General features: G+C 35.0%; 1 protein-coding gene across 7 annotated transcripts in view; it reads right to left on the bottom strand.

Moving 5' to 3' along the window:
- LOC110455629 (disabled homolog 2-interacting protein-like) overlaps window positions 1-7,609 on the bottom strand; it is a 241,543-nt gene extending 233,934 nt beyond the window's left edge. For 4 of the 7 annotated variants that reach the window (XM_021505855.1, XM_021505856.1, XM_021505857.1 and 1 more), the window contains exon 1: window positions 7,401-7,609. In XM_021505855.1, the coding sequence (XP_021361530.1) occupies window positions 7,401-7,470 (70 nt within the window). In that variant the 5' untranslated portion in view covers window positions 7,471-7,609. The remainder of the gene's footprint in view (window positions 1-7,400) is intronic. The other 3 variants (XM_021505861.1, XM_021505858.1, XM_021505859.1) reach the window with 1 other exon arrangement.
- Between the last annotated feature and the right edge of the window lie 4,629 nt (window positions 7,610-12,238).

The raw sequence follows: 12,238 nt of genomic DNA, 5'->3' as shown, positions 1-12,238 counted from the left end.
TAGGATTTCACCTATATCTAAACAAGTCTATCCCCTTTATAACGTAGGATTTCACCTATATCTATATAAGTCTATCCCCTTTATAACATAGGATTTCACCTATATCTAAACAAGTCTACCCCTTCATAACGTAGGATTTCACCTATATCTATATAAGTCTATCCCCTTCATAACATAGGATTTCACCTATATCTAAACAAGTCTATCCCCTTTATAACGTAGGATTTCACCTATATCTATACAAGTCTATCCCCTCAATAACGTAGGATTTCACCTATATCTATACAAGTCTATCCCCTTTATAAGGTAGGATTTCACCTATATCTAAACAAGTCTGTCCCCTTTTTAACAAAGGATTTCACCTATATCTATACAAGTCTGTCCCCTTTATAACATAGGATTTCAGCTATATCTATATAAGTCTATCCCCTTTATAACATAGGATTTCACCTATATCTAAACAAGTCTATCCCCTTTATAACGTAGGATTTCACCTATTTCTATACAAGTCTGTCCCCTTTATAACCTAGGATTTCACCTATATCTAAACAAGTCTATCCCCTTTATAACGTAGGATTTCACCTATATCTATACAAGTCTGTCCCCTTTATAATGTAGGATTTCACCTATATCTAAACAAGTCTGTCCCCTGTATAACGTAGGATTTCACCTATATCTATACAAGTCTATCCCCTTTATAATGTAGGATTTCACCTATATCTAAACAAGTCTGTCCCCTTTTTAACAAAGGATTTCACCTATATCTATACAAGTCTGTCCCCTGTATAATGTAGGATTTCACCTATATCTAAACAAGTCTGTCCCCTTTTTAACAAAGGATTTCACCTATATCTATACAAGTCTGTCCCCTTTATAATTTAGGATTTCCCCTATATCTAAACAAGTCTATCCCCTTTATAATGTAGGATTTCACCTATATCTATACAAGTCTGTCCCCTTTATAATTTAGGATTTCACCTATATCTAAACAAGTCTATCCCCTTTTTAACGTAGGATTTCACCTATATCTATACAAGTCTATCCCCTTTATAACGTAGGATTTCACATATATCTAAACAAGTCTGTCCCCTTTATAATGTAGGATTTCACCTATATCTAAACAAGTCTATCCCCTGTTTTATTCCAGACTTTCCTTCTCCAATGTCTCAGTTCAAGCCGTGAATGGGATCTAAAAACCATCTAGAAAATCCATACATTTCCCTGAAAGTCAGAACTTTCCTGATTTGAAAAGTCTGTGTGTCTCCAGTTTAAGAAGAGATAAGATTTTTTTTCATTTTGGAGTGGAATCACATCCAAATATAAATGTGAACTAGTTTAAACAGTTCAGCTTAGGACATTCTCCTTACATTGTAGGTCGGTGACCGAATGTGGTACAGCCATTTAAGGATTTACATAAAGCCTGTGACTAATTGTTGCTGAAAAAGGAGAGTCATTTTGTTCAGATTTGTTTTAATGAAAGTTAAGGGCACATTAAAATCCATAATAATAACCTAATTGAAGATGGGAGTTGGGTAATAGTGAGTGGGCGTGTGTATGTGACGGGAGTTGGAATTTCTTTACTGGAATTTCCCTTCGTGAAAAGATTTTCGGGAAAGCCGAATGAGGTGTTGACAGGTCAGACTGCACTAGTGGTATTGATCTGTTCACTCTAGACTTAGCATGCGGGATGACAGGAGACAAATCCAGTCACAGTTATACCAGAAACTGTGACCCTTACCTTAGAAGAGAAATATTTCACTCTGGTCAAACCCTGTTATATAGAGCCTGTGTGCAGTAACCAGAACCTGTGTACAGTTACCAGAACCTGTGTACAGTGACCAGAACCTGTGTTTAGTGACCAGAACCTGTGTACAGTGACCAGAACCTGTGTACAGTAACCAGAACCTGTGAAAAATGACCATTAACTTACAGCAAGAGATAATGCTACACTCCAGTAAAACTGTTATACCAGAACCTGTGTATAGTGACCATAACTTACAGCAAGAGATATTTTACACTCCAGTCAAACCCAGTAACATCAGAACCTGTGTACAGTAACAAGAACCTGTGAAAAGTGATCATTAACTTACAGCAAGAGATAATATTACACTCCACTAAAACTGTTATACCAGAACCTGTGTATATATATAGTGACCATAACTTACAGTAAGAGATAATATTCGCTCCAGTCAAACTGTTATACCAGAACCTGTGTACATATATAGTGATCATAACTTACAGTAAGAGATAATATTACACTCCAGTAAAACTGTTATACCAGAACCTGTGTATATATATGTTATACCAGAACCTGTGTACATATATAGTGATCATAACTTACAGTAAGAGATAATATTACACGCCAGTCAAACCATGTTATACCAGAACCTGTGTATATATATAGTGATCATAACTTACAGTAAGAGATAATATTACACGCCAGTCAAACCATGTTATACCAGAACCTGTGTATATATATAATGACCATAACTTACAGTAAGAGATAATATTATACATATATAGTGATCATAACTTACAGTAAGAGATAATATTACACCCCAGTCAAACCCTGTTATACCAGAACCTGTGTATATCTATATAGAGACCATAACTTACAGTAAGAGATAATATTACACCCCAGTCAAACCCTGTTATACCAGAACCTGTGTATATCTATATAGAGACCATAACTTACAGTAAGAGATAATATTATTCTCCAGTCAAACCCTGTTATACCAGAACCTGTGTATATCTATATAGAGACCATAACTTACAGTAAGAGATAATATTATTCTCCAGTCAAACCCTGTTATACCAGAACCTGTGTATATCTATATAGAGACCATAACTTACAGTAAGAGATAATATTATACTCCAGTCAAACCCTGTTATACCAGAACCTGTGTATATCTATATAGAGACCATAACTTACAGTAAGAGATAATATTACACTCCAGACAAACCCTGTTATACCAGAACCTGTGTACAGTAACAAGAACCTGTGAAAAGTGATCATTAACTTACAGCAAGATATAATATTACACTCCACTAAAACTGTTATACCAGAACCTGTGTATATATATAGTGATCATATCTTACAGCAAGAGATAATATTACACTCCAGTAAAACTGTTATACCAGAACCTGTGTATATATATATAGAGACCATAACTTACAGTAAGAGATAATATTATACATATATAGTGATCATAACTTACAGTAAGAGATAATATTACACGCCAGTCAAACCATGTTATACCAGAACCTGTGTATATATATAGTGATCATAACTTACAGTAAGAGATAATATTACAATCCAGTCAAACCATGTTATACCAGAACCTGTGTATATATATAGTGACCATAAATTACAGCAAGAGATAATATTACACTCCAGTAAAACTGTTATACCAGAACTTGTGTATATCTATAGTGACCATAACTTACAGTAAGAGATAATATTATACTCCAGTCAAACCCTGTTATACCAGAACCTGTGTATATCTATATAGAGACCATAACTTACAGTAAGAGATAATATTACACGCCAGTCAAACCATGTTATACCAGAACCTGTGTATATATATAATGACCATAACTTACAGTAAGAGATAATATTATACATATATAGTGATCATAACTTACAGTAAGAGATAATATTACACCCCAGTCAAACCCTGTTATACCAGAACCTGTGTATATCTATATAGAGACCATAACTTACAGTAAGAGATAATATTATACTCCAGTCAAACCCTGTTATACCAGAACCTGTGTATATATATATAGAGACCATAACTTACAGTAAGAGATAATATTATTCTCCAGTCAAACCCTGTTATACCAGAACCTGTGTATATCTATATAGAGACCATAACTTACAGTAAGAGATAATATTACACGCCAGTCAAACCATGTTATACCAGAACCTGTGTATATATATAGTGATCATAACTTACAGTAAGAGATAATATTACACCCCAGTCAAACCCTGTTATACCAGAACCTGTGTATATCTATATAGAGACCATAACTTACAGTAAGAGATAATATTCGATCCAGTCAAACTGTTATACCAGAACCTGTGTATATATATAGTGATCATAACTTACAGTAAGAGATAATATTACACCCCAGTCAAACCCTGTTATACCAGAACCTGTGTATATCTATATAGAGACCATAACTTACAGTAAGAGATAATATTATTCTCCAGTCAAACCCTGTTATACCAGAACCTGTGTATATATATAGTGACCATAACTTACAGCAAGAGATAATATTACTCTCCAGTCAAACCATGTTATACCAGAACCTGTGTATATATATAGTGACCATAAATTACAGCAAGAGATAATATTACACTCCAGTAAAACTGTTATACCAGAACTTGTGTATATATATAGTGACCATAACTTACAGCAAGAGATAATATTACTCTCCAGTCAAACCATGTTATACCAGAACCTGTGTATATATATATAGAGACCATAACTTACAGTAAGAGATAATATTACACTCCAGTCAAACCCTGTTATACCAGAACCTGTGTACAGTAACAAGAACCTGTGAAAAGTGATCATTAACTTACAGCAAGATATAATATTACACTCCACTAAAACTGTTATACCAGAACCTGTGTATATATATAGTGACCATAAATTACAGCAAGAGATAATATTACACTCCAGTCAAACCCTGTTATACCAGAACCTGTGTACAGTAACAAGAACCTGTGTATATATATAGTGACCATAACTTACAGTAAGAGATAATATTATACTCCAGTCAAACCCTGTTATACCAGAACCTGTGTATATATATAGTGACCATAACTTACAGCAAGAGATAATATTACACTCCAGTAAAACTGTTATACCAGAACCTGTGTATATATATAATGACCATAACTTACAGTAAGAGATAATATTACACTCCAGTCAAACCCTGTTATACCAGAACCTGTGTATATATATATAGAGACCATAACTTACAGCAAGAGATAATATTACACTCCAGTCAAACCCTGTTATGCCAGGACTTGTGTAGTGACCAGAACCTGTCTACGGTGATCATAACTTAAAGTAAGACAGAAATGTTACACTCCAGTCTTCAACTTTGTTATATCAAAACCTGTGTACAGTGACCAGAACCTGTGTACAATTACCAGAACTTTTGTACAGCGATCTTAACTTACAGTGAGGGAGAAATGTTAAATTCCAGTCAATCCCTATTATACCAGAACCTGTATAAAGGGACAAAAACATGTGTACAGTGACCATAAACTTATACTAAGAGAGAAATACTACACAATTGTCTATAACCTCTGACAACAGTAGTAGCTGGCACCTAAGGATGTTTAACAGTAAAACCTTGCTATACCAGAACCTGCACGCTTCTTACATTAGACCCAAGCATTGTTAGAAGAAGCTAACTCAAGTGGAAATCCTATGGTTACTGGTTTTCCGAATTCACATGAATTTGGGCAGTGGAAATGAAACTTTTGTTCTGTATTTTATGAAAGCTTTAAGACTCAATTATATGTATACGTAAAACTATTATATGATTTTGATATTTTATCTATAGCGCTTTTCATAACACCATTGATGAAATCTGGATATATACATTGTGTACCTCACATTCTTATGATTACCTGTACAGGTATTCCTAAAACCACAAACTAAAAGTTTTAAACAAACATCACACAAAAACCTCAGATAACAAAATCTGATAAATTGCAGTAGTGTAAAACAAAAGTGAGATATCTGGCAGTGACCTGGTAACACCACCTGTCTTATCTGTTAATGCAAACAGGAAATAAACATTGACATTTACATCACAAAATGGTCCCATTTAAACCAAATCAAATATTTCACAAACCAAACTAAGTGAATAGGCAAGTTTTCTAGGTGTCATAAATAAGGAGGACAAACAGAAAGATTATAAATAAATGTTGTTTCAATCTGGAGTATGATTTTTTTTAGTAATTTACAATAAATACAGGACTCTTGTTGGTTAGACATTGTTGTGCACCTTTCATTAGCTGGGAGCTAGCACCAATCAGTACAACAAAAACTACAGCTAACAAAAACAATCAACTCCCTCAATTTAAAGTTCACTTTTCATTTTCTCCAAGACTTCGTAATGGTAAATCCCAATTTCCTGTTTCCAAAATTTCATGCATATTTTATCTCCTGCATGTAATCGTACACCACTGTCGAGATGCACACTCTTAACATGCATGCATTGGTCGGTGGTTGATGAACCTGTGCCTGTATTGATTATTCACAGCCTCTGAGTCAAAACTGGCTATGATAAGGTTGTCTAATTATTGATTTTAGCTTAAGAAATGCTACTGTTGACTACCTGTGACTCCCCTTAGTGAAGCATTAGGATGAAAAACATTACTTCTATTAAAAAAAATCATAATGAAAATAATCTTTAACATTAAAACTTGATACCTGCAAGAAAACACAACTTCTTTGGGATCAAAAAGGATTGGCATTTTGCTTTGGTTTATTTTACAATTGCTGTTGAAAAACTAAAAAAGAAATTTTAAAGGTTTAACTTTGATCAATTATAATCAGATGTATAATTGAGTGTAAATTCTGAAGTGAGGAAAATATTCCGAGTCAGGTACATGTAGGTAGAACCTGAACCCCTAACTCGATCACTTCAGCACCGATTTACAATGTCAATAGGAGGGAAACTACAGTAAGGCTTGTTTTAAGCGAGTGCAGTGGAATATTACAAACTTTTAAATTGATTATACATACTCACTACAATCATGGAATAATAGATTAGATTGCTATCTAAGTCTGTGCTATAAGGAAGAGATCAAAAATACAAATACTTATTAAGTTTTTAGTTTTTTCTAAAAAAAATATAGAATAAGAATACACTTGTCCATAAGGAAAAACAATTAAAATGAGACTTCAATATACTATAATTACAAATACCTAGTATCAGGGTATACCTAGTATAGTGTGCCAAAAAAGTTTTAAATGGTTGTTTACGGTATTTCAACACATTGTATTACAGCTTGACAAGATAGGAATGTTCGGGTTCCAATGTTATGTGACTCACTGCTAGAACTAGCATTATACACGGATGTTCAGTATTCATTGATAACCCTACTTCTATACACAGGTAACACTAATACTAAATCATACACATGCTATTGCTGTTTCTATTCAGCTCCCAAAATAGATTACCTTTGTGATTTGTCAAGATTTTTTTCGGGTAAATTAAAATCAATATTTTTCAACATATTATGAGGTTAATTTACTAATCAGTTATTCATCATAGAAAAAAAAGATAAGAAAACACATCACCTGGTTAAACAGGTACACAATCAGCTATATAGAAAACAACCGGATTTTCCAGCTTCAGCAACTTACCCCAAACGTTGAGCCAGCCAACGATCCGACTAGGAAACGGGATGACAACTTTTTCCGAAATACAGGCCATTTTTAGTTAGTCTGTTCACACATAAATCCTACATCGGTGATAAACGTTTTACATGTATATAGTGTACAAACATTGAATTGTAAACCGCTCCGGCTGTGTAGTGCATATATTTGCAGTCGACATGTGTACGTGTGTATGCGGAGTGATATCGCTCGCTCTAACAGCGGTGTGTGGATCAATCCGCTGGGAAACACAGCGCGGCTTCGATTATTTTGGTGGAAGGCCGAAAACAACTTACAGCGTAACACACTCCCTACAATAGCTCCATGTTTCCTGTGATATCCATGCAAGAGTTACGATTTTTTGATAGACATGTGTTAGCTCTAGACCTCCAAAAAACTTAAAAATTGTCTACTTTCATTTAGGACTGTTGACCCCGATTGACCTGTGCAATGAGGCGTGTAATGACAGCAGGCGGACTCTTTGATTACTAAGTGAATTAATTATAGATCTTTACCACGTGTTAAGGTAAATAAAATACCTATCATGTAGACTTGTCATAGTCCCAAATAGATTTGATCAATCGTGTCCTTCATTAATGGAGATTTTAGATAGACACAATATAAATGTACTAAATGATGCATGTAAACTGGTGTTGGAGCCAGCGCGTGAAACCTCGGAAGAACGGAAAAGGAAACCTACATCATCTAAATATTTAATGACTCACTTCATTGTTAAATGAAATTGATTTATAAATCCATGATAATACTAAAATGATGAAATAACAAAGAGGCCACAGAAATATATATTACTAGAAATATTTTTGTTAGATTTTTTCTAAATTGTACTTAAATAAACCACACAACTTTTTAATTTCTTTTCTTTTAGGCTACGCCCAGCATTAAGATATCACAATTACACGCTTTTTTTATATTATACATGATCGTAGGGATTGGAATCCAAATGTTTTGGAGCATCTTTACTTTGTTTGAAAAAAACCTCACACATGTTGCAGATTAAATTCGCTTGGAGAAATTCTTCATCATAATGGAATTTGATCCATTTTAGTGAATTTCCATTGAGTATTTTATGAATGCTAAATATTATTAAAAAGATATATCAAAATTTGTATAAAGTTTAAAGCTAAATTGAACTCTAAATACTCCATATTGCATCAGAGTACTCCAAGCTTTCAATTTTTACGGGGAGTCTGACCCGGACCTCCTAGTGAAACTTTTAATCTGGAGGAAACCCGCCTACCCACGGTACGGGTAGGTGACGCAGACCCTTTGTCCGTCTCGTCGCCATTTTTCCTCGACAGTAAATATTATTTCGAAATCTCGTCCAGTTGCAGATTACCTGGTTCCGCCACTGCTATCAAATATGCTAAAACATTTCTGATTGCGTCTTTACTGAATTCAAACTCCTACACACAAATGAGTTGTACCCCTCGTGTCCACAGGGACTTGAGAATTTGTTACAGCTCTATTTGGACCTAAACTACGGTGTTCAAACTACGTTTACAAGATTTAGAGGTTTAGTTCAACTTTCGGTAAAAATGACACTCAATGATGTTTTTTACCGAAAGTTGATCTGAAACCCCCAAATCTTGTAATATTAATTTGAACACCTTAGTTTAGGTCCAAATAGGGTTATAACAAATTATCAAGTCCCTGTGCTCGTGTCGTGTGTCGGTTAGACAATTCAACTCTTTTCTCCATTCTACTTTTTTCTTTCCTTTCTCTTTTTCTGTTTTTTTCTCTCTCTTTTTCCCTCAGTTATCAAGTATCGGTTTGATGTTCAATTACTGTATGCAGCCAGTCTGAAGCTTCGCGTTAACTATATAACTAGCTTCAATCTTTAATCTTATGATATTGGACAAATCGAGCAAATAAAAAGTGCTAGCAAGTCTGCATCATTGGTTATTTGTGGTCAAGAGCGAACAGAAGATCGTCTACGCGTTAAATATTTACGGATTGCATTTATATGTTCTGGTCAGTGTACTATATGTATCTAATGGGTCGCTGTACCGACCTATATTGGACCTGACAGGTAATGCACGCGAGGAGCGTATACCACACAAGTCTGAGACTAAGACGAATGGATCCGGAGTTGGCGTTCCCGAGAATGTTTGTGGCGCGGACATAGAATTACTCCCGGCACAGATACGTTGGAAATGTTATCTATGGAGGTTAAACTTCACAACTGGAGTGACATCGGTTACATGTGAGACAGCTTTTTACTTTTTTATCTAATTTGATTCGCACAGGCGATATCATTTATTATCAGTAGGTGACATCGATGATGTAGTCAGTTTAAATAGGTTTTAATCGAACCTATTCAAATCCGGATGGACAGGTTATAGAATCAATTATATCACAGATGTATTAGGCGTCGTTTGCCGTTTTATTCAAATTCAATTTTATATCACCTGTTCAAATATAGATATTCATTTATAGAATTAGTGAAGCGTAGTCCCGAATTGGTCATACTGTAGCCGTATTGCCTTACTATACATATTCAGTCTATGGAATCTATTGATTCTCGAATATAGCTACTCGCTAAAGCTCCAATAAACCGTCACATAAAAAGGAAATTGAAATTCTTATCAGTCGTCACTAGATCGTACCCTAGATAAATGTACTGCCGACGAACATATTAACACGAAACCACCAATAATAATGTAATTAGGAAACTTTCTCCAAAGAAAGTAAAACAAAAACGTTTTGGTTAAAAACGAATTTGGTATATAAAAAAGAAGAAGCTAAAGTAGCAGGTTTTCGATGAGGTCAATATCGGTTTCGACACAATATTCAAATGGTGGTCAAAACGAACGTTAGACCTGCTTTAAGGTAAGTTCTGTCTCTGAATCAATACAACCACATCTGTTGTGCTTTGAGTGATAATTAATGAAACGCGGGACTAACCATTGAATTTAACCGGTTTTCATATTGTCGAAGATGACTGGCTAACACCAATATCGCTCAACACATTCGTTAGTCACACTAATGATTGTGTTTAGTGTAATGTCTGCTACTCCGTCAATGTTTCCCAGACCCACCACAAATATTAGTCAGTTTGACGTGTCCGCGACGTTCAGCGAAGATAACTTGTACTGTACCACGCCACCAAGAGCCACACGCGAAACAGTTGATACTGATTATTGACGGGCGCCGATTGTTATATATATATATATATATATGGGAAACTGTATTTATTCTTATAAGCATTGTTATTAAGATCATTAAGTAATAAACCATATTACAAAAACACCAATTAATGCAATAATTTGTTCAATTTGTACGAAATTTGCGAAGAATTAGACTAGGTTCTACATCGTTACGATACGAAATTAGATTAGTTAATAGATGTATGCATATGATGTTTCAGAGCGTGATTGTTAGTTTTCACTGACGTACCAGACCAGGCTATTCCCTGTTTATTTACATTTCCGTTGCACTTACGGCTTTAAACGGAAATGAAAACTTCATTTATGTAACTTATTCAATTTCTACCCAAGTTGTAATCAATGAAACTGCCCATTTTAATGTCTGTACATGTATAATTTGTTCTTGAAATTGACAAACCCCGTTGTCAACCCTCGGGCTGACGCAGGATTTTGAAATCGTGATATGATCAAGTTATCTCCAAATATCACGACTTACACGCGATCGACGAGGTCTTATATTTCACTGCTTAAAATAAAATCTGGTCACGGACAGGGGAATGTCACGTGCACCGGTTAACACCCCCTCGATCCGTCTCTGATATCAATGGTAAAAAAAAAAATCCCGAGCTTTTTTATGTCTAATTTACTTCCCGGTAGTTTAAAATACTCAATTTGAAAATAATATCGATTCTTGATGTTGTCACAAACAATAAATGGGTGACGCACTTAGTCATCGGATTCAAGCAAATGCTCATCAAACGGAGTTGAAACACAATTCGATGCCATATATCGTTTCCCGGTGCTGTTCAGACCAGATTTTACTCCGTTCCCTTTTCTTTTGGTTGCAGGGACTGCTACAATAGTTATAGGGACCCTATAGCTTTTGATTCACATATTGCAAATATATTTCTGGATCACGTTCCGGCAACGGCGAAACAACCAGACGCTTGATCACTTGTTTGTTTGTTTGTTTGATTTTGTTTAACATCCTATTAACAGCTAAGGTCATTTAAGGACGGCCCCCCTGTGTGCAAGATGCATGCGTGTAGTGTATGTGTGTGTATTTTGGGAGGCTGCGATATGTTCGTGTTTGTCTCCTTGTGATAGCGCGGAACTGATGCCGACTTTATAGTACTACCTCACTGAAACATACTTGTAATTCAAGAGTCTGGTCAAACAAAGTACTTTAAAATTACCATCACCAGAGGGCAGTGTTTTTACTTTCGTTTCGGGACGTTATGTCAACGCCATTAAACATTTCAATGAATAATGAAATTAATGAAAAAAAATACCTATACATGCATTCCTGAAGTACCCGTGTATTCACTTTTATCGAGAACAATGTAAGAAAATGTGTCAAATCTCCAGAATAATGCAATATATTTCCATTGGATAAATCATAACTAAGCACAAAGCCAACAAGGCTGACTGAAGTTAGAAAAAAGCATGCAAAGCAGGTGAGATTTTACCTGTACACCATTCAAAACACCTTCAAGTTCTCACTCAGGTAATCTGGCTTGACTTGTATCAATAGCCTTGTTAGCTTCATGAATTATTGTAAAATATCCAATGAAAATACATGAAATTATTCTTTTTGAAGCATTTTCTTACATTTTTCTCGTTAATAGTGAAAACATGGATACTTCAGGAATGCATATA

The sequence above is a fragment of the Mizuhopecten yessoensis genome, unplaced genomic scaffold (genome assembly GCF_002113885.1).
Source record: "Mizuhopecten yessoensis strain PY_sf001 unplaced genomic scaffold, ASM211388v2 scaffold8335, whole genome shotgun sequence".
Classification (NCBI taxonomy): Eukaryota; Metazoa; Mollusca; class Bivalvia; order Pectinida; family Pectinidae; genus Mizuhopecten; species Mizuhopecten yessoensis.
This window is presented reverse-complemented; position numbering and strand designations above follow the sequence as displayed.